The 20,090-nt window shown below is 39.4% G+C and overlaps 2 protein-coding genes across 4 annotated transcripts; one reads left to right on the top strand and one right to left on the bottom strand.

Annotated features, from left to right (window-relative positions):
* Nucleotides 1-326: 326 nt before the first annotated feature.
* Nucleotides 327-17,737, bottom strand: LOC103065297 (cathepsin D-like). 3 transcript variants are annotated; one of them, XM_007423408.3, is made up of 9 exons: nt 15,239-15,306; nt 13,991-14,168; nt 11,285-11,402; nt 10,920-11,038; nt 8,041-8,240; nt 7,149-7,268; nt 5,509-5,653; nt 2,625-2,723; nt 327-1,618 (listed from the first exon to the last, which is right to left on the bottom strand). In XM_007423408.3, the coding sequence occupies exons 1-9, from the start codon at nt 15,292-15,294 to the stop codon at nt 1,427-1,429; spliced, it is 1,227 nt and encodes a 408-aa protein (XP_007423470.2). In that variant the 5' UTR covers nt 15,295-15,306; the 3' UTR covers nt 327-1,426. The 3 variants fall into 3 exon arrangements, with proteins under 3 accessions (XP_007423470.2, XP_087997939.1, XP_087997940.1); XM_088141813.1 differs by lacking the exon at nt 15,239-15,306 and adding an exon at nt 17,611-17,737 and having other exon boundaries at nt 329-1,618; XM_088141814.1 differs by lacking the exon at nt 15,239-15,306 and adding an exon at nt 14,409-14,567 and having other exon boundaries at nt 329-1,618.
* An 811-nt stretch (nt 17,738-18,548) lies between these two features.
* LRRC10 (leucine rich repeat containing 10) lies at nt 18,549-20,090 on the top strand. The gene has a single exon (XM_007423390.3). The coding sequence runs from the start codon at nt 18,630-18,632 to the stop codon at nt 19,464-19,466; it is 837 nt and encodes a 278-aa protein (XP_007423452.1). The 5' UTR covers nt 18,549-18,629; the 3' UTR covers nt 19,467-20,090.

Raw genomic sequence — 20,090 nt, 5'->3', positions numbered from 1 at the left:
GGTTGGGATGACATCTCAAAGAAATGCATGTCATCATTTCATGTATTTTTTGGTATGGGGGGGAAATGGGCATTTAATGAGAGAAAAGCATAAAGGAGAGTTCTCTACCACCTTCAGGCCACCATCAGACACTCTGAGTGTCAAGCACAGAGGGAAAGCCAAAAAGTGACTGGTTTCATGCTGCTGCCTGAGAAACTATTGAAATTCAGGTGCCTCCATTGGAACAGAATCCATGATTTAGTGCTCAGTAGGATCTTAATTTTCAGGCAGGTGAAAACGAAGTGGTCAAATGAACTTAAAACAGAAAGACTCAGAAGATTGTTTTCTTGATCAACTTTATTTTATTTGTACATCTGAAACTCCAAACAGATTGAACAAAAGGAGGATTAAGGAGAAATGATAGCTCTGAACATATTTGGCCTATGAAAAATAATGTTGGTGAGAAGTGCAGTATTCGTATGGAGAGATGGTATTTGAAAGTGGCTGATTTGGGGTCTTAGTAGCGTTATGAGGAGTAAATCTTATATAGGTTTTGGCAATTCTACATTTGCAATTCTACTTTTAAGCCGCCTTAACTAGCATAGTCTTTTAATTTTACCAAGAACAAGTCTCTCTGATTTTAATGAAACAAACTCACATGTAAGTATGCATTGGATAGTAGTCTTAAATATCCTGCCTATCTTCATGGCAGGGGAAGGGAATCTTATCCAGCCGCACATCCAGCTAATTACAGTGTACCAATGCCTGAGTCTACATTGAAGAAAAGGCCCTTCCCTCTGCTGAAGAGCTGCCCTCTGTCAGCAATGAGCTGGGAAATGGAAAAGAATCTAGCAAAACAGGTCAGGAAATGCCATTGGCCAGATCAAGCCTGCCAGACAATTGTCCTTTCTGCCAACTGTAATACAAGAAACATAGTTATTCCAGACAAATAACTTTTCACTTACCAGTTTGGTAGTAATAATCTAGTCAACAGAATTACATGTCACCTCAGAACAAAAGAAGTTTAGTTTACTTCAGTGATGTCTATTCCCAGCTAAGTATATATAGGACTGGCTACTGTCCTTTGCACACAAAAATGGACATACATTGTGATCCAAGTAAATGTAAATTAGCTAAGCTAATTAAAACTTTCTTCAGCTATTTCTGGCATGGCTCCTTAACAGGTTTTGAGGTTTCAATCATAAATAGATCTCCAGTCAGGTATCCTGTTAGCCCTGACACATCTGACAGTCAGCAGATTGGAAAAAACCACTATACCTCTAGCATAAATACATCAAGATCAGAGTCCACCTGTGAAAGTTGTCTCCAGATAGTTAAATCTTCTTACACTTTCTGCTCCCCATTCTCTCTGCACGCATCAGAAGCAATTCTTGTTCATTGTGTGAAAGATAAAATGATCAATATTAACTCTGCCAGTGCTGCTTTACTATTGCTGTTGATTTATTTTCTTTCCTTTAGGAGCTGACTTTGCAAAGCCAACTCTATCATTCCCACGATCAAAAACACAGTAAAAAGCTGACATAAATATATCTCCTAGAATCCACATTGGTGCTTCATTAGACATGAGATCCAACGGTTGGAAACCACTGAGACACAAGGCCTCTTCTCTGCTTTTTTCCTGCCAAAGAGAAACAAAGAACTGCCATTGGGTAACATGTGCTGGACCTGAAACGGGGCTGTGGCCATGAGAAAGTTGGCTCGTCCCTTTAACTAAAGGGTGTGAAATTGTTTTTGAACTAATACATGTAGTAAAACTTATTTAATATTCAAAATTCACCCTTGTCCAATTTTAAAATATAGCTCATCAACAATTTTGAAAACTTTTTCATGTTAATTCAACATTTCTCTCTCTCTCTCTCTCTCTCTCTCTCTCTTCCTTCCTTCCTTCCTTCCTTCCTTCCTTCCTTCCTTCCTTTTGCCTTCAAGTCAGTGTTGACTCCTAGCAACTGCCTGGACTAGTCCCTATAGTTTTCTTGACAAGGTTTTCAGAAATGGTTTGCAATTGCCTCCTTCCTAGGGCTGAGAGAGAGTAACTGGCCCAAGGTCACCTAGCTGGCTCTGGGCCTAAGATGGGACTAGAACTCATAGTCTCCTGGTTTCTAGCCTGATGGCTCCCTCTGACCACAGCTGCCAAACTTAGTAGTCTGATTTCCCCCATTAGCCTTAGCAAGTTAATAAGTCCTGTAATATACTTGAGTTTTAAAATAATAGTAACAAATGCCCCACACCCAGGAAAAGCAGAAAATCCTGGTACTACCCACATTGGAAGCAAGGCTCCAACCACTGTGGTCTTCACTTCCAAAAAAATGTAGGTGTAATCATGAGTTGCCAAGACATAGTCTACCTTATGAACAAAGGATGCCATTCAGGCAACTTCAGAAAGTCAGCTGACACTATGCATGAGGTTGGTCAACATGTGATTCTCCAGATGTTTCTCAATTACAGCTTCCAGAATCATTCCCTAATAGCCATGTTCACTTGAACTGCTTGGAAGAAGGGTCACCATTTGCTCTTTTCTCTCTCCTGGGAGCCAACTAGGGTACAGCAGGCCCATTACATTTCTTGCAGCCAAATCAACTGCTCACTCTGGATACTTGCTCTTGGACTAAAGTTTGGAAACATACCTTAATTATATATTGCTGTGCTGTTAATCTGAATTCTTTCTGCCCAATGGTAAAGCTTATTGAGGGCAGACTGGAAAGTCTTCTGCAGTCCACAAGAAACTGTAACATAAATCAAAGCATTCCTTTAAAGTTTTGATCGCCATTTACACTAACTTGTAAAGTGGCATATAGGTGTCGTACATCTGAGAAACCAACAAAAAGACATCTTCTTGTTCCTGATAATTCCTGACATCTGATCATCCATTGCATCTGAATATGGAAGCTTCATTTTTAGCAATTAAGTATAACGGTAAATGCTAGATTTATCTAGATCTATTTTCCACAGTATAAGCCAAAGAACTGATACAGTGACTTACTGAAAGCAGTGTAAGGAGATATTGTAACTAGTAAAGAGGCAATATTTTGTCATAAGAATGCAGTCTCCACAAATTGCTCTTCCCCTGAGTACAGCTGGGTGTGCAACGTCCAATCTGATGAGCACAAGGAAGTGACAGGGCTGGATAGAGCCACCCTATGTTCTTTGACAAAGAGCTACAGATGCTGCTGGCATAAAGTTAAACTGACCATAAGTAACAGAGAGTTGGCCAACAAAGCAATACAGCCATACAAATCTTTGAAAGAATGGCTAAAGAACCAAGGGGAACTTCTTGAATCATTAAAACAGCTATGTTCTTTGCAAGGCTCATACCCTAGTAAAACCATCCAAAGAGATAGTTTGCAGTGTGTGGGCCTGTGTACTGAACATTTCTTTAAAACTGTTAAAACAATCGTGTGAGCCTTACAAAGGATGTAATTGCTTTAATGGTTCAAAACAAGGTCCTACATGCATGTCATACATGTGAAACACCATTTTCAGAGGTGTGCACAGCTGCTCACTAGCCACATGCTGCATATCAAGGGCAGCAGTGACAGAAACAAGCTTTATTATCAAGCTAGTCAAAGGGGCCAATCAATATAGGTGATGATGTGCAGTCATCTGTCAGTTATGATTTAAGTGGAATAATCTTAAGAGGGAAGTACAGTTCTGGGGCTACACAGTGGAGTTCCTAACTTTAGCAATTCTTTTCCTCCTATAAAGATGGTGAATGTGTGAAAGATATTAAAAATTTCTGCCATGAAACTTACTCAAATGCACTACATTAGATTGGACTGTTATCCCAGTCTTAAAAAGAATTCACAGCCACAGCTAAATACAGTAACAACCTTAAACTATACCAGTATCGCAGAACTCATAATCATGTAAACACAACAGATGGGAGCAAAAGGTCATCAAAACTTTTCAAAGGAGATCTGCATGAATTAGAACAACTTAAATAGGAACAATATTAAATAATTGATTATGGCTTTCAGTCCAGAAAGGCACTGAGTGCTTTCAAACGATGGTGGCTTTCAGAACCAGCAGTTGTTGCACTGTCACTTGTTATGAATATCAGAGGTTTTTCCCATGACTTGCATAAAGTCTGTCTACTAGTTCGTCAGCCAGCATAAAACTATACTAGTATAAAATTTCTTCTGTAACAATTCCTATCCTGCTACAGGACAAATGCCTCCAAATGATTGTGCCCATATTTACCATGAGCAGGGGAAGTTAAGGAAGAGGAGTGGTGGATTGTCTCCCACCCCTCTCTACCAAATGTCACCAGCCAGTGGGAAAATATCCATTAATCTCTTTTCACAACAGGAACATGGAAAAGGCTGGAGGGCAAGTGAGCATCTGTCAAAAGTAGTTCCAGGCTTTCCACAAACTCTAGTGGGAGCTAATTCTTTACCTTTCCGCACCTATCAGCAGGTCTGAAAAACAGGGTTGAACAGTAAAGAGGAAAAGATCCTGCTTCACTACATGTGCTCCCCAGCTCCTTTCAGCTGGTTTTTACATTCCTCCTGAGGACAGATTTACCACTATTTAGAAGAACATGAACCTGCATTCAAAAGTAGACAAACTAACAGCTGACCAATGGGGAGAGATTGCTCAAAATTCACTCCCACTTTGCTTGCAACTTCCCCCTTCGCATTTCTCAATTGTTAAGTCAAGCAACTTTTTACATGGGTTTAGCATTCTTCTGAAAAAGTGATTAAAGCCATGTTCAAAAGCAGCCAGAACAACAATGCAGGCCCATAGGAAAGACTGTGCCATGAAGCAGCAGAGGAAGAACTAGCATTTCCTCATTATCCCTCTTAACCCCACAAGCTTATCCCTCACTTCCACCGCTGGTCTGCTGCTATTTGAGCTGATCCAGGTCCCCAAGCTGGGGAATTGGATCAGAGATCTGATGGATAAAAGGGAGAGGCTGATTTTAAAGTTATGGGTTGCCTTGCTGCCCTGTGAAGAATGACCTGGAGGAGAGCAAAATCCAGATGAGAGTAAAGATACAGCAAGCCCTCTTTAAGTGGTCATCCAAATGTTTGCAGCTCAAACCTGATAGCCCTAGGCTGGCCAGTTCATCTAACCATCTTCCATTTAGTACCTTCCCCTATATGCTGGAACAACTTGTTCCAAGTCAGCATGGCCAGAATTATTGGAGATTATGAATTTGGCAATGCTGGCTTAGTATTATGACCTCAGTAGTCCAACATTCTTGGAGAGCACCGAGTTGGCCAAGACTTGTAACACTGTATTAATTCATAGCCAGAATAATCAAGAATAATCAAGATACTGTAGGTGGTCAAACAAAACTAGAATCTTGTGGCTTGATAAATATTTTTAAGCATGCAAATGCATTTAACATAATAAACAAAAACTTCATTTTTTATTTTACATTTCAGCAAAACAAATCTTTGTGTTTTAGTATGTATCTTATTTTGAAAGTTCTTTTTCTCTTTTAATATGATTGTGTCACCATCATATCAACAGTTTTTATCCTGTCCAGCCCAGCATTTTATTTACCTCTCCAGGAGAATTGGGGACAGCTCCAATTTTTGCTTGTAGTTTTTTTATATCATGGAATGGACCAGTAATAAGAGAGGTTCCTGAATCTACGATAGCTTCACAGCCATTTTTACAAGCTGTGATCTGTCCCTGGATTTTCACACTGCATTATTGGATGTGGGAAGGATGAAAGGGATGGGGGGGAGGGAAAAGTGCAAACATTCATAGTCTTGAAACAGACTGCAAGTAGTTGGAATAGATGAATACAAAAACAAAATTAAATAGCTAAAGAAACAGCCAACCTCAGATCTTTCTTCCTCTCTCTGTATTACACACCCACACACTCACACACACACATTCATAAACGTTACGTCTGTATTCTACATTAATGTCATTTGTATTTTTGCATATTGTATAGAAAAAATAATACTTCAATCTCACATGTACCTGTTGCAAAATTCTGTAATAGAATGTATGCTTTGGCAAATATATACTGTATTATCATCTAACCCATGCAAGTATGCAATTTATTTTATTTATAATGGGAACAGAAGAAAACCATGCTTCTGGTTTTCTTGAATAAACAAAAATATCCAGTGATATTCAAAGGAAACACCTTGGGATTGCTTTCTCTGTGAACTGTCTCTTCTGGAAAAGTTTTTATAAGTGAAAATATTAAAAGAAAATTAAATCATATAGTTAAACTAAGTCTGCTCTGCAATAAAATTATAGTTATATAAAAATTTACCCACACAAAAAATTATGAACGCCTATGTAAAATGCCCAACCTATAATTGTTTTTCCTTTGGAGGTGGGAGGTGAGCAATGTTTAAAAAATCATGAAAGAACAAATTGCACAATAAATGCCCCAGCTAGCTTGGTTGTCATGGCCCTGCTAGACATGCCCTCTGATGAGCAGGATGGTGAGAAAGTGGCATCCGGGGCATCAGGATCGTCTTGGCATGGGCGGTTCCAGTAACGATGGCGTAACAGCAGAACCAACAACTCCACTCTCACTGATGCAGTTCCAGGCAGCCCCAGGACTCCTTGCCAGCACCCGCAGCCCCTCAGACTCTGAAGTCCAGCCACCAGTCCAAACCAGAGGCGGATGATAAAGATTCAGCCACAGAGAGAACTACTCCGTAGTTTGGAAAGACTTGCCAGGAAACAAGACAACAGAAGAGCCAACTGCTGCAGCTGTGTATTAGATGGAGGCTCAGCAGGACTGGTGTACTGGCCTCCCTTCCTGGGAGAAGATGCTGAGAACAACTGTTCAAGCCTCAGCTCTGTCACATTTACTGGCTGTGCCTTGGATTCCCCCTCACTGTGGCTCTTGTCTTGTCACTCATTTATTGGATTCCTGGTCTCTGTCTATGCTAAGCCTGTGACTATGTTTACAGTTGCCGTCATAACATATTGCTAAAAAGGACTCTTTTCTTTTAAAAATTCTTCCTGAGCTCAGAGATCACTGGACTGTGGCAGGCATCCAGCTTGCTCTCTTGTTGGCTGGCAGCCAGCAGTGCAGGCACAGAAACTTGGTTCTCATACTCAAGCATGGGCATAATATTTGTAGATAGGTTATGTTTGGTCTGCTTCATCAGGGGTCAGAAGTTGTTTCTATTACACCTACCTCAAGATTTCTGTTTTAGCAAACTTACTTGTCAATATGAATTTGCCAGTACATTTTCTGAGTGACAGGAACCCAGTGAATGGGTCCATTGTAGAGAGAATGGTCTACACCTCCAAATATCAGTTCACCCCCATCCTCAATGCCATCTCTAAAACAATGAAAAGCAAATGCTGATGAGTACAAAATGCAGTTGTTAAACTGAATAAGAGGAAAATATCTGAAATAAAATTAGGGATGGTAAAGAAACCTGTTATGGATTTATTTTCAAGAAAAACGGTGTAACCTGCCAAAATGGAAGTGGTTGTAGCATGAATCAGCAAATTATTAGCATCTATCTCAAAATATTTCTCAGCTCAAAATTGTATACAAATGGTGCATATTCGGGGAAGTTTCATGCAATGAATATATATTTGGGAAAGTTGTGTATAATATATACAACTGGAAATGCTGTATACAGATACAAATAAATTAGGGAATATGCTTGTAGGACATGTAATAATCTATACTTAGAAAAAGTTGCTCATAGAAACATAGATTTTCTTATTTTAAAAAAAAAACATGCAGGGTAATGCAGAGCTTTGATCAAACAGGCTGGCTGAAATTAACAGGTAATCGTGTTGTTGTGATTTGGTGGCTTATTTTCAGAGAAGGAAACCCCAGTGGCTGCCAAGCAAGAGTTTTCCAACTGTATTTATCTAAGAGCTGTGAGTAATGTATCCCAGAATATATAATACAGAGTTAGATGAACCAATAATCTGGTATATGTATCATTTTTTGAGGAGAGCTGGACCATTCCCCCAAAGAGGCAATACTATGTGGATTAAGTAATTCTTGAGTAGATGTTGATCAACTGGTGCATCTGTTTCTCCTCCATTCATATATATTAATGTTCTCCCTTCTTTTCACGTCAAAATACTGACCTGTTCAGAAAGAAGGAAAACACAGGTTCTTCAACCAAATGCTGCTTCATTATATTGTCAAAGACTGGAAGAGCCTCCACCACTGACAAATTAGGATAGGCCAAGCCCAACACCCCATCGAAACTTGCGGAGATAAAAGTGGCGCCCGGCTCATAGACAGATTCACCAAAGTCTTGGGCCTCAATGGAAATGTTGCTAATCTGTTCATTGATTGTAAAAGAAAAACAATATGAAAAAGATACTGTAACTGCATAGCAAGTGAACCATTTCAAGGGAATTCCTCAGCTCTCATTGTTTTTAAAGAGGTAATGATAAAATCACCATCAGATCAAGCTTTACTCTTAATGACTTCATGAATGTGTCTATGTGGTTTTCTCGGCAACAGTACAGATGTAGTTTGGTATTGCCTTCTTCTGGAATGTTTTTTCAACTTCTGAAGGTATCCTACTACCCTCATCCAAGTATTAACCATTTCTAACACTGCTTAACTTTTTGAGATGAGCCTGTTATTAAATTGTATTCCTCTTAAAGACACAAGAAATAATGATGGTATTATTGCTATATCATCAACACGCACTTTTATTCATAAAGATCTCCTTTTCTAAGCAAGATATGGGAAGATATAATATTCGTTTGGGTCTCAGAAGGACAATATAAAAAGAAATGGTGGTTCAGGGTGATTCAGTACTATTCACAAATTCAGTATTGCTTTACCGTGGTTGTTTGAACATTCTTTGCATCCTGGCCTTTGCATTTCCAAAATTGCTAATAAATGGGTTCCAGTTGTAAGAAATTAAAATACATTGTTTTACTATCTAGGAATAAAATTAACTCATAATAAAATCATATTATATGCTTATTGGACTTCTCAAATAATGTTCAAAAAAGGTGGAAATCAGGTTTGTTATGTTGGTGTGGCTGTTGGACATATATGATTTGGTCTTTTCTGTCCATTTTCTTTTCTTTTGTTTTTTGGCTTCAAGTTCTTACATAGGTTAACATAACTTTGGGGGGAAATATAGTAATCAAAAATGTAAATGTGGTGTTGACTTATACTCCCAAATTATGGAATTGATATTTTATGAAAATTCTGGCTTTTGCAAGCTTGGGACTCAGCAATATTTATTTATTTGTTTGTTTAATTTGATGGCACCTGACTTCAAACAACTCTGGACAGCTCACAATATACCAAAAAATATAAAAGCAATATATAAAAACAGACAACAAAACAAGACTCAGACAAATAAAAAGAAATAAAAGCAAGATGGTGAATCTAGCAAACCCCAAAACACCCCACCAACAATTAACATCCAGTGAAGGGGGCACCAACCACTGTAGTCCAAGGCCTGGGAGAACAGCCAGGTCTTTATGGCACTTTGGAATGTCAACAGGGTGGGAGCCATCTGGATCTCTGGAGGAACGTCATTTTAAAGGGCAGACATTGATTCCTGGGTCCTGATAGATGACACTGTTTAATCAAACAAAGTGGGAGTGTGTGCCAACTCTGTCAGCTCAAATTCACTGGGCAGACACCATAGGAAATAGGTAGTTCCTCAGACAAAGAGGACTATCCCAAGTAGGGCCTTATAGGTCATAACCAAGACCTTGAATCTCACCCACAAGCAAATTGGCAACCAGTGCAGTTCAGAGGGCAGAGATATCACATAGCATACCAGGGCATGCCCATAACTACCACATTCTGGACCAGTTGATGCTTCTGAGTGGTCTTCAAAAGCAACCCCATGTGGAGTAAATTGCAATGGTCAGGTTGTGAAGTGACTAGGGTATGAGTGACTGACTGAAAGATCTCCCAGTCCAGGAAAGGGTGCAACTGGCACACCAGATGAAGCTGTGTAAAAACCTTCCTGGTTATTGCTGCCACCTGCTCATCAAGCAGGAAGTGTGAGTCCATGAAAACCTCCTTGAATGGGGAAGTGCTACCCTATCCAAGGTCAAAGATGGAATATCCCCAGAACCAGGTGGCTTCAAAACCCACAGTCAGTCAGTCTTGGTAGGACTGAGATGGATACTCCTACATAAATGGAAAGAAATTAAAACCTCTGATGTTAAAAAATGGATTCAAGACATGTGTTCCCTATCAATTTTTGAAGTGTCTTTATATTGTTAAATGATGAGATGGAGCAATATGTTTTTATGTGGTCTAGATTTAATAATATGTTAAAGGGCTTAGCTAGTTATGTATGAATATTATATGAATCCCTTTTTTCCTCTCAGTTTTAATTCACTTTAATCACTATTATTGATGCATTTAATCACTATTATGTATTAATTTCTTTTTTGGCTGTATAGTCACTGTAGTATCATTTTTTCCTATTTATTATATTTTGGTTGATATATTTCACCAGAGACCAAGAGAAAGAGAGAGCAGTAGCAATATTTGGCATCAAATGAGAGGGGACTCAAGGAACCACACCATGACTCCAAAGGTGACACAGCAGTGCTATCTGTTTCTATTAGAACATAATTCCATCCATCTTTTCTTCTGTCTTCCCCCACCTTTCTCTTTCTAGCTTTATACATTCTAACTCCAGAAAAGCAGTATTCATTTCCCATGCAAGCCTTATTTCCTCGGGATATTATTATTCCTGGCTCCTTTGCTCCCCTAACAAGAAGGTTTCTAATTTCAGTAGTACCCAGTGGTGCCAGAGCTAAGATGCTCTGAATATGTTCAAGCTAAATCTCACCAGGGAGTTAGCAACATATATTGCAATCTTTCCAAGCCTTCCTTCAAAACTTTAGTTGAATTCTTTTTAGAAGAGAATTGGCCATATTTATCTCCAGCAATTTATTTCTTAATTCTAGTAGATACACATTCTCAGAAAACATAAAACCTTTGAAGATAACAGCAGTTCTCTCACCTGGACTATGTCTTTGGAAGAAATGCCCATGAGATGCCCAGTGCCATATCGCAGAGAAAAGTGCCGCCCTCCATGTTTATAGGAATGTGACAAAAATGATTTGAATTTTTGATGTATTCCTGTAAAAATAAAGTGTGCTCTTAACCCATTACTTCTTCCTGAAAGTAGAATTAACTTTTTAAAATATTCCTCATCAAAAAGGGTTCCATGTCCATGAGAGATCATTGCATTGGGGCAAGTCATGCACAAAATTTAGCAATTCTTTCCCCTTGTTTCCTATATAATGGCAGAATTATCTAGTGCATAATTTGGACTTTTCATTGTTGACTTTATTTAAATACTTGAACGATATAAATATTTATTACCACAAGCATCACTGATGCAATACGCTGATGGTACCCAAAAATCAGCAGATCCAGTGTCAAATATCACAGTGAATTTCTGAGGAGTGGTGCCAATGCTCACTTCTCCATAGTATTGGGCCTAGGGGGGAAAAGGCATCAGTTCAGTAGTCAGTCATCTACTAACTCACAACTTGCTCTAAACCCCTTTCAATCCTAAGCTCTCAGCCCAGGCACTTTGTAAGAAAGGACAGTATGCTGGCTGGGGAATTCTGGGAGCTAAAGTCCACATATCTTCAAGCTGCCAAGGTTGAGAAAAACTGATATGGAGGGTTTCTCTCATAGCTAGCCTTCCCAACTGTAAAATATTAGAATGAATTGTTTTTGACCAAAGTCTTATGCAGAACCTATTAATCATCTGGAGAATTTTTTAGTTTGAAACGCTGATACCTAAAATTTCAACTTCAGCTTCAGAATTATTATTTTGTAAATACAGAAGATCAGTTATGGGTTTAGAAAGGGCATTGGCTCCACTGTGCCCTCTGCTCTCTAACGGGCATCTAGCTCTGATTAGTAGACTCTGTGATTGTGATAAAAACACTTAATGGAACCCATGAGCCTAAAGTCTAGCATACTATTAGCACAGACAATGTTATAATAGCTCAGATAAAGGGAGTTGATTTTTGCTAGTTCTTTCAGCTCCACATGCCACCTTTAACACTATTTGGGTTGCTTCCCAGCCCTTAACAAAAAACATTCAGGGAGCATAGGAGGAACTGACAGAAACCCTTCCATTAATAGAAGTTCCTTCTACATCAAAGATCTTTTCAGGAAATCAGTGCACAACTGGATTCGACTTACTATGTTTTTATTACCTATTTCTTTACCTGCTTTTAATTTGCATTATAAATGTAAACCATAAAATAGTCTGAATCCAAAGTCTGTGTTCGTGAAATGGGATTTCCCCATTTGTTCCCCCATAGCTTATTTTGGTTTCCAAAAGCTTTTCCTGTAGGTCTGAGAAGGTTGCTTGGGAAAACCCCAAAAAGTTGCATGGGAAGCAGGGTACAGCAGAAAGGAGAAATAAGGAAAAAAGGTCAGTGCATGGCAACTCACAGAAGGCATTTTGAGCAGTACAGAAGTACGTTGTGGGTGGAGGGGACAATATTGTGTGGAGTGCTGAACCCTAATCAGTAAAATAAACTCTACTATTGGTTGTGGTTATTGTTGTTGTTTTGGGGTTTGGTTTGTTGTTGTTTGCATACTCAAATTAATTCTGTATAATAGAACTTGGTCATGCATTTTGTGAGGTGCATATGTGTTTCTATACAAATATTTGTATTAGGGTTTTTTTTTTAAATTTCCATTTATATTCTGCCATTATACCTATATGGCACTCAACTATAGTCAAGCATAAATACTTAAGATGTTGAAAGTATCACTGTAAACTAATTCAGATTGAACAGGGCTGGCTAATAGGAAGGTCTTAACTCCTATTCCAGAACTGGAAAAAGTGGAGACTGAGTTCAGTTCCTGGATGCAGCACAGAGGCAGTGTAGGGAAAGGTCTCTCCCATATATATGCCTGGCAAGAAGACCTCAGAGAGTGAGGGCATCTGAAGAGAACCTCTCTTCCTGATCTTGGTGTTTATTACAGGTCAGGTGGTGCCACAGGTAATCAGGGTTTTTTGTCTAGGGCTTTAAATGTTAAAAACAATGCTTTAAATGGTAGCCAGAAAGCAACTGCCAACCACTGTGGACCTTTAATGTGGATTCAATTTACTCTCAGTACTGTGCACCAGTTAGCTGCCTGGCTGCTAGATTTTACACCAAGGGCAGCATTGGATACCTCAAGGATTGCCCAATACGAAATACATTATAGTAGTAAGTGAGCCCTGGGAACTTTGGCCACGTCAAGCAGCTCAGGACTGGTTACGTAAGGCACCGTGCAAATATACTCCTTGCGGTCCTTGTCACGTGGGAATCCAAAGCTATCTGTGGGGTCAAGGGGCAAACTGTGGAATTGCTTTTTTCAGGGGGAGCACAACTCCATTCAAAACCACTAAAGCACCACTCAACAAAGGATGGTTTTCTGTTCACCAGTAGTTTTCCCATCCTATCTGGATTGAGTTTTAATTCACTTGGTCTCATCCAGCCCATTATCAAACTTAGGCAACTGTCAAGGAGGTCAGAGCATCCTGTGCAGATAGCTCCAGAGATGGGTGTCATCAGCATACCGGTGACATCTCACTCCACATGAACTCTGCAGCAATTACATGTATTGTGAAGCTTGAAAAAATCCTGAGGTTGATAAAAAAAAAGTGAGCCATTGAATCTGAGATGTCAAGAGAGAATCAGTCACTGTTGCCTTCAGAGGTTTATCAGGATTCCTCTCCATACCAACCCAGAGACCATCATAATCACAGCTCACAATCTATTTTTAGGAATTAACCATCATTGGCATCTGCCAGATTATGACATGATTGTGTGTGCCAAGAATATTATCAGTGAGTTTAACTGTGAGTATCTGATTGGTATTTTCATTGCTTTGATTGGTAATTCTTACAAAAAAATTGACTAAAGTTGAGTGCAGGGCATGATAGCTAGGGGAAAAAACTCTGTAGTGTCCCCCTTCTTTTGGTGCACTAAGTCCATGTTTATTTTGCTGAATGGTTGACCCAGGGCTGTCCCAGCCTATTCTTTTCATTCCGCTGTCTAGGAATATACTCACATTCATGTAATCATGAAGCTTTTCCTTTGCAGTTCCCATGGACAAAAGAATCTCAGATGGAAAGCAACGATGGTACTTCTGAGCAAAACGTTCAGGCAAATTATCCCTCCAAAACTGCCCCAGTTCTCCTCTTTTTCGAAGTACATGTCGGATAGAATTGAACTGGACTACTGGAACCCTGATTGAATAATATAAACACAGATTTGAATGTTGGCACTGCCACTTACCAAATGTCAGGATTTGCATTGTCTCCCTGCTTTGTGGATTGGTGAACTCATTGGTACTATTATCAAAGTACATTGTGCATGGGCTTTATCTCATATAATCCTTAGTTTAATTGGACATATTCACTGGAAGTGAACCATTTAGAGATTGTCCATGAGAAAAAGTGGCCACTGACAATTAAAAAGTAAGCTACCTGTTATATGCAATCCATCTAGTGAGATGCTGGTCTTGGATGCAGTATGGGGCACTCTGTGCCAGTTCAGCCTGGAAGATCTCAGGCCTCAGAAGTGTGTCTTAGTCTTAGTCGGTAGCAATCACTGTCTGGAGCTGAGGGAGACTCACTGTTGGACTTGCCAAATGGACCCTCTTTCAACCCAAAATATTAGCTAAAAAAATTAAACATAACAGGGTAGCTTATGGAAGAAGGAAATTATGATGTAACCCTAAAGAAAGACGGTAAAATACAAATGCATTTGTAACTGCTGTCAAAAAGTTCAGAAGCTGCTTCTTTATAATCTTTTTTTCTTTTTCTTTTTCTTTTTCTCTTTTCTTTTTATTTCTTTTTATTTTATCTTTTTCTATTTTACTTATTCACTATTCTTTTTTATTTTATTTGTTTCTTTCTTAATATTTGTATTGCTTTTATTATGTTAAAAATTATATTATATATACACACACATACATACATATATATATATGAACCATAACAATTGAGAGGCTCAGTAGGACTTGTCTACATGTACCATGTCACCTAGTTTCATAGTAGATAAATTAGGTTTAGTGATTAAATAATCTGGCCTGGTAAAAGCGAGTATCTTAGGAACTGAATTCATGTGATTGTAAACTTTTATGCATGCACATGAGAAAGAACATTCTTGGTATTGCCAGAAATGAAAACTAGTGTCATTTTCTAATAAATACCTTCCTATATTATTTAAACATCATAAGCTTTTCTAAAGAAGCCTTTGAAGTAAACTGATACATTTCTTTATAAGATAATAATGCTCTGAAATTCTTCCTTACCTTATTAGAGCAGTGATGAATGGAGTATAAACCAGAGTTACTAAGAGAACCTTCATGCCTTCACTGTATTGAAAATGAAAATGCAGCTGATTTCTTTGAGCAATTGCTCTTTTATGTGTTACTGTGGTTCATTGGACGACAATCAGCTGTTGGTGAGTCAGTCAGTAGGTGAGGGTCAGGAGCTGCTTGGCAGTGCATCTGCAATGTGCTAGAGAAGTGTGGTTGTTTTGTGTAAATATTGTAACCTGTTGGGGGTGGGCAGACCCTACATTGGGATCTACCGGTAAATCATTGAACTATTTTAGTAGATGAACACATTTTCTGACACAAATTATTTTAATAGTTACTACCTAATTGCACACCGGTCCTTGAAAGCCTTATCTCCAAGTAAGTGAGCATGGATCACTTGTGACCAAATGTCTGAAGGAACACTTGTTTCTGGAGCATCCTGCCTGTTCACTGAGTTCTTTAAGAGGGTGGGCATCTCTGCAAGTTGTTATCTGAGAAATATACTGCTTTTATGGATTATGATGGATTTGAAATGTATATGGTGGTCTATGACTGTAAAGAAGTCTTCTTATTATCATAAATTTACAGAGTTTGGCATGAGATTAAAATACTTCGGTTTGCCCACAATTTTTTTTAAACATGTAATTATCTTTATGGAATGTCTATTCAGTTTTAATTGAGATTAATTTTAGATAGATGTTGGTTGGTTGCTGGTTATGGCTTTTAAACTACTTTGTTTGTACTGGATTATATTGTAATATTGTAATCATATTTTGTTTTCAGAATTCAATGTATGTTGCTTGAGCATCCTTGTGATGAAGGTGTAGTAGGAAAACAGTAAATAAATAATAAACTCAGAGCCCTGTAAAAATATGAATGTCACACAGCTAAATGACTCAATAGAGGAAACTAATTTGACCTTGTCTTACTTCAGAACCAGTGCAATCTTGTGGTAAGAATGAACTAAAATTGAGGAAAACAGGGTTCAAACCATGTCCAGCCATTAACATTAATCTAGTAATCATTCTCAGCCTTACAAGTTTATTGTTGAATAAAATATTGGCAAAGGGAAAAACTGCATATTGTGCCCTAAATAACCTAGAAGAAAGGTGGGATATGAATAAAACGAATTAGCTTCTCACCAGGTGTTAAACAATGCCTTTAATTTTCCTTACAGTCCAAGAAGCAGGTTAAACACTTGCCCTCTCATTCATCAATGCAAATTATTCCAGCAAAATATAGCCACCTCTGGTGGGATGAGAAATCATTCTGCAATTTAAATGATCCTATACCAAAAAATAATAACTCAAAAGTCTGGTCCTCATTCAGCTCTACCCCTAAGCAGATTTGCATATTTCTCAGCTGCAGGAAAAAAAAAGTTCTTTCACATGACACTATTAGAGGCCACAAAGCCTATGGTTTAATCAGTTCATCTTTGACACCCAAAGCAACGTTGTGAAGTGGCTCTCATTCTTTGCAGACAAAGAGGCAAAGACTGTTTTTCTGAAAGCTTCCATCTTTCAGAGGTAGAACAAATGTATTAATCAGTTTCCACCCCCACCCCCCACATACACACACCAAAGTCTTTCCAAAACTCATTCTCTGCAATACTTTGTTTAATGCCCTGATTTCCCTGCTGAGACTTTGGCTTTGTCAATGGTCACAAGCTGCAATCACCTAAGGTCATAGTGATCTATGTTGATAAACCAGGTTAATGGTTAAATGATAAGACAGAGCTTCCCACCTAAATTTATATTGAACATATACTGAACACTAAAGAAATGTAACAAAGCACAAATAGTTGGCTGGTGTGGGTCTTTCGGGCTGTGTGGCTGTGTTCTGGAAGTTTTGTTTCCTAACGTTTCGCCAGCACCTGTGACCGGCATCTTCAGAGTGCAGGAGCACAGACAGGAGCAGTTCTCTCTGTGCCCAGAACTGCACCTGTCTGCGCTCCTGCACTCTGAAGATGCCGGTCACAGATGCTGGCACGTTAGGAAACAAAACTTCAAGAACACGGCCACACAGCCTGGAAGACCCACACCAGCCATCATATGCCGGCCGTGAAAGCCTTCGACAATACAAAGCACAAATAAGTTGTCATATTAAATAATTAATATTTCAGATAATGAAAAGCCACATTCTGACAGGAGAATGTGACTAACTGTGCCATGCAAACTGCATTAATCCATTCCACTTCTGATCAGATGATGATTTAAAACATTTCTCCTTCCATGCTTACTACTTTTTAAATAAAATCCTACCAATGGGGACCCAGATCTGAATTAGGATCATTGTGAAATGGAGGGGAAATTAACTCCATCCCCTCGCCTAATTTTTTAACTAGCAAAGCTGATATTTAATACCTGGAAGAGACCACTTTCAGCAGGAAAATGTCACAGGGATAAAGGTTGTGTGGTCTCTGCTTTCCCACTGTGCGTTATAATCGCAAGCTTTGTTAGAGCTCCCATGCTGAATTGTGGTCATTCGAAGGCTGGGTTGGACTATAGGTTGGGGGAAGTTTGTTGTAAGTTCATCTCCCTATGACCTTCTTCCTGCTCTGTACCTTCCTCTAAGCTGCTGTTCTCTTAATCTTTCTGGCAGAGGACCATGTCAGTACTCTGTGTGACATAAAACTGAATGTGCTGCTTGCCATAAATACTTTCAACAAGCTGAGCACAGTCAACCCTGAGTATCCTGAGCTGAAGGCTAAGATGGATTGTTTACCTTTTTTACACTTACCATGCTGAATTTTTTTCTTAAATATCCCCTTCCCCCAAAAAATGTGTCCAATATTTTGTCCCTATCTTTATTAGTGATGTCACTTCATCTGTGTCATGCCACTGTGGCCTTCATATTCCTAATTAAAAAAAAAAACAGCCACACCAAAAAAAATGTTGCTCACCCCACCATAAGCATGGATTCATACCATGTGCTAAACCAAAATCAAGGAGCCATATCATAACTTAACACAATGTCTGAACCCAGCCAGACAAATGACTGGATAAACTGCTGAGATTATTGTTGACGACATTAGTGGTCATTAAGGCACGGAACACAAACCTCAAAAATGAAATTTCCTAAAGAGGAGATTCAGAAGCATTCCAAAAAACATTTGAGTTCAACTAGAACTTCACTGTGATAGTTTTACTGCCCTTTTCTATGAGAGCTGCTCCACAGGAATGTCTGTAGTTCTCATCAGCAGACACTCATTCACTTATCAGAAATATTTCAGGGCTCTTGAAAATCATGATTGTTGCTATGTAGACCATGCCTATATTTCACTGGGAAGAGGAAATGCCAGAACAGCAGAGTAAAACCCAGACAGCTTCTACATCCACAAGGTTTATTCATTGGACTCCAAAAGCCATTGCAGCTTTTAAGAATGGGCAACACTTTAAGAGCAATTATAGCCTTTCTCCCATCTGATGAGTGCCAGAAATACATCCTGGGGGACCTTGAAGAGATGCCAATTGATAAAATGTTGGATCTGAGTGGCAGGCAAGTGAGACGGTTTCCTTTGTGTGTTTGCTCTTTCAGGGAGCTGGTCAAGCTGTACCTGAGCAACAACAAGCTGAATCATCTGCCCCCTGAGCTAGAACAGTTACAGAACCTTCAGATCTTGGCACTGGATTTCAACAACTTTCACACACTACCCCGAGTGGTGTGCACCTTGAAACAGCTGTGTATCCTGTATCTGGGCAATAACAAGCTGGGAGACCTGCCCGCAGAGATGCATCAGCTCCAAAACCTCAAGACGTTATGGATCGAATCCAACTGCCTGTATCACCTGCCCAATGTGGTGTGTGAGCTGAAGCACCTGAAGACACTGCATGCTGGATCCAATGCACTGCGCTCTCTGCCCGGACAGCTACAGTATCTGAAGGAACTGCGTACTATCTGGCTCTCCAGCAACTGGCTGACCGATTTCCCACCAGTGCTTCTGCACATGCCCTTCTTGGAAGTGATTGATGTGGACTGCAACGCCATTCATGATTTCCCCAGTCTCATCCACCTGAGTGGTTTGAAATTGGTGATCTATGACCACAACCCCTGTAGAAATGCACCCAAGGTGGCGAAGGGCGTGCACAGGGTTGGGAGATGGTCAGAGGAAAGCCCTGAGCCTAGGAAGCGATCTGGAATGGACAAGGACAAAGGAATCGAAGACATCAACTCCCTTCTGCCTCCCCCTCCCCCTCTCTCCTGCAAACAGTCCAATTAAGGAGCAAGACCACATTCCTCAGCCTCCAGAGACCAGAGAATTGTTGGTGCCTACAGCCACCTCTCAGAAATGTAGAATAGGATGCTTGAGCTGGCTTTTGTTCTTGCAGGCTTGCATGAAGGTGGCATTGGCAGAATATCACTTGTTCCAGTGGTATGTATGTGTCTGTCTGCCTGCACATGCAGAGTAGCTGTGTGAACACTTGTAGCAAATGTGTAGTTGAAAATATAGTTCAGAACAGAGGCAGCAATAATGCAGCTGTAATGTTATATAACTGCTTCTTTTCCCAAGAATCCAAATGGAAGGCTAAAGCAATGCACAGATGAATCAGATGTCGGGACAGACATTTTTTATTTAACAGAATGTGGATGAATTTACTGCCTGTTTTTTTCCCCCTGTTAAATAAAATACAGCGCTAGACTCAGCATTACAGGCATTGTCTAGAAGCATTCTGAAAACATTTTGAAGCCTTTCATCCTGTTTGTAATTATTAATTAATACAAGTAAGCAACGTCTCAAACTATTTGCTATGTAAATAAGGCCTTTGGGTTGGGATTAACTGAACTCAGTCAGATCCTAAAAATGTTCTTAAGAAGAGTTATTAAAGTCTGTTTGGAAAAAGAA

Source organism: Python bivittatus, unplaced genomic scaffold (genome assembly GCF_059951505.1).
Source record: "Python bivittatus isolate LINGU-HERP-01145 unplaced genomic scaffold, Pbiv_v1 ctg000330_np1212, whole genome shotgun sequence".
NCBI classification, from domain to species: Eukaryota; Metazoa; Chordata; class Lepidosauria; order Squamata; family Pythonidae; genus Python; species Python bivittatus.
This window is presented reverse-complemented; position numbering and strand designations above follow the sequence as displayed.

Excerpts from the sequence above, each read along its gene's own strand:
- LOC103065297 (XM_007423408.3), bottom strand. The coding sequence starts at position 15,294 with ATGAAGGTTCTCTTAGTAACTCTGGTTTATACTCCATTCATCACTGCT. Across the intron at positions 11,039-11,284 it reads TTGCATCAGTGATGCTTGTG|GAATACATCAAAAATTCAAA; the intron begins GTAATAAATATT and ends TTATTTTTACAG. Across the intron at positions 2,724-5,508 it reads TCCCCAATTCTCCTGGAGAG|TTTCTTGTGGACTGCAGAAG; the intron begins GTAAATAAAATG and ends TTTATGTTACAG.
- LRRC10 (XM_007423390.3), top strand. The coding sequence starts at position 18,630 with ATGGGCAACACTTTAAGAGCAATTATAGCCTTTCTCCCATCTGATGAG.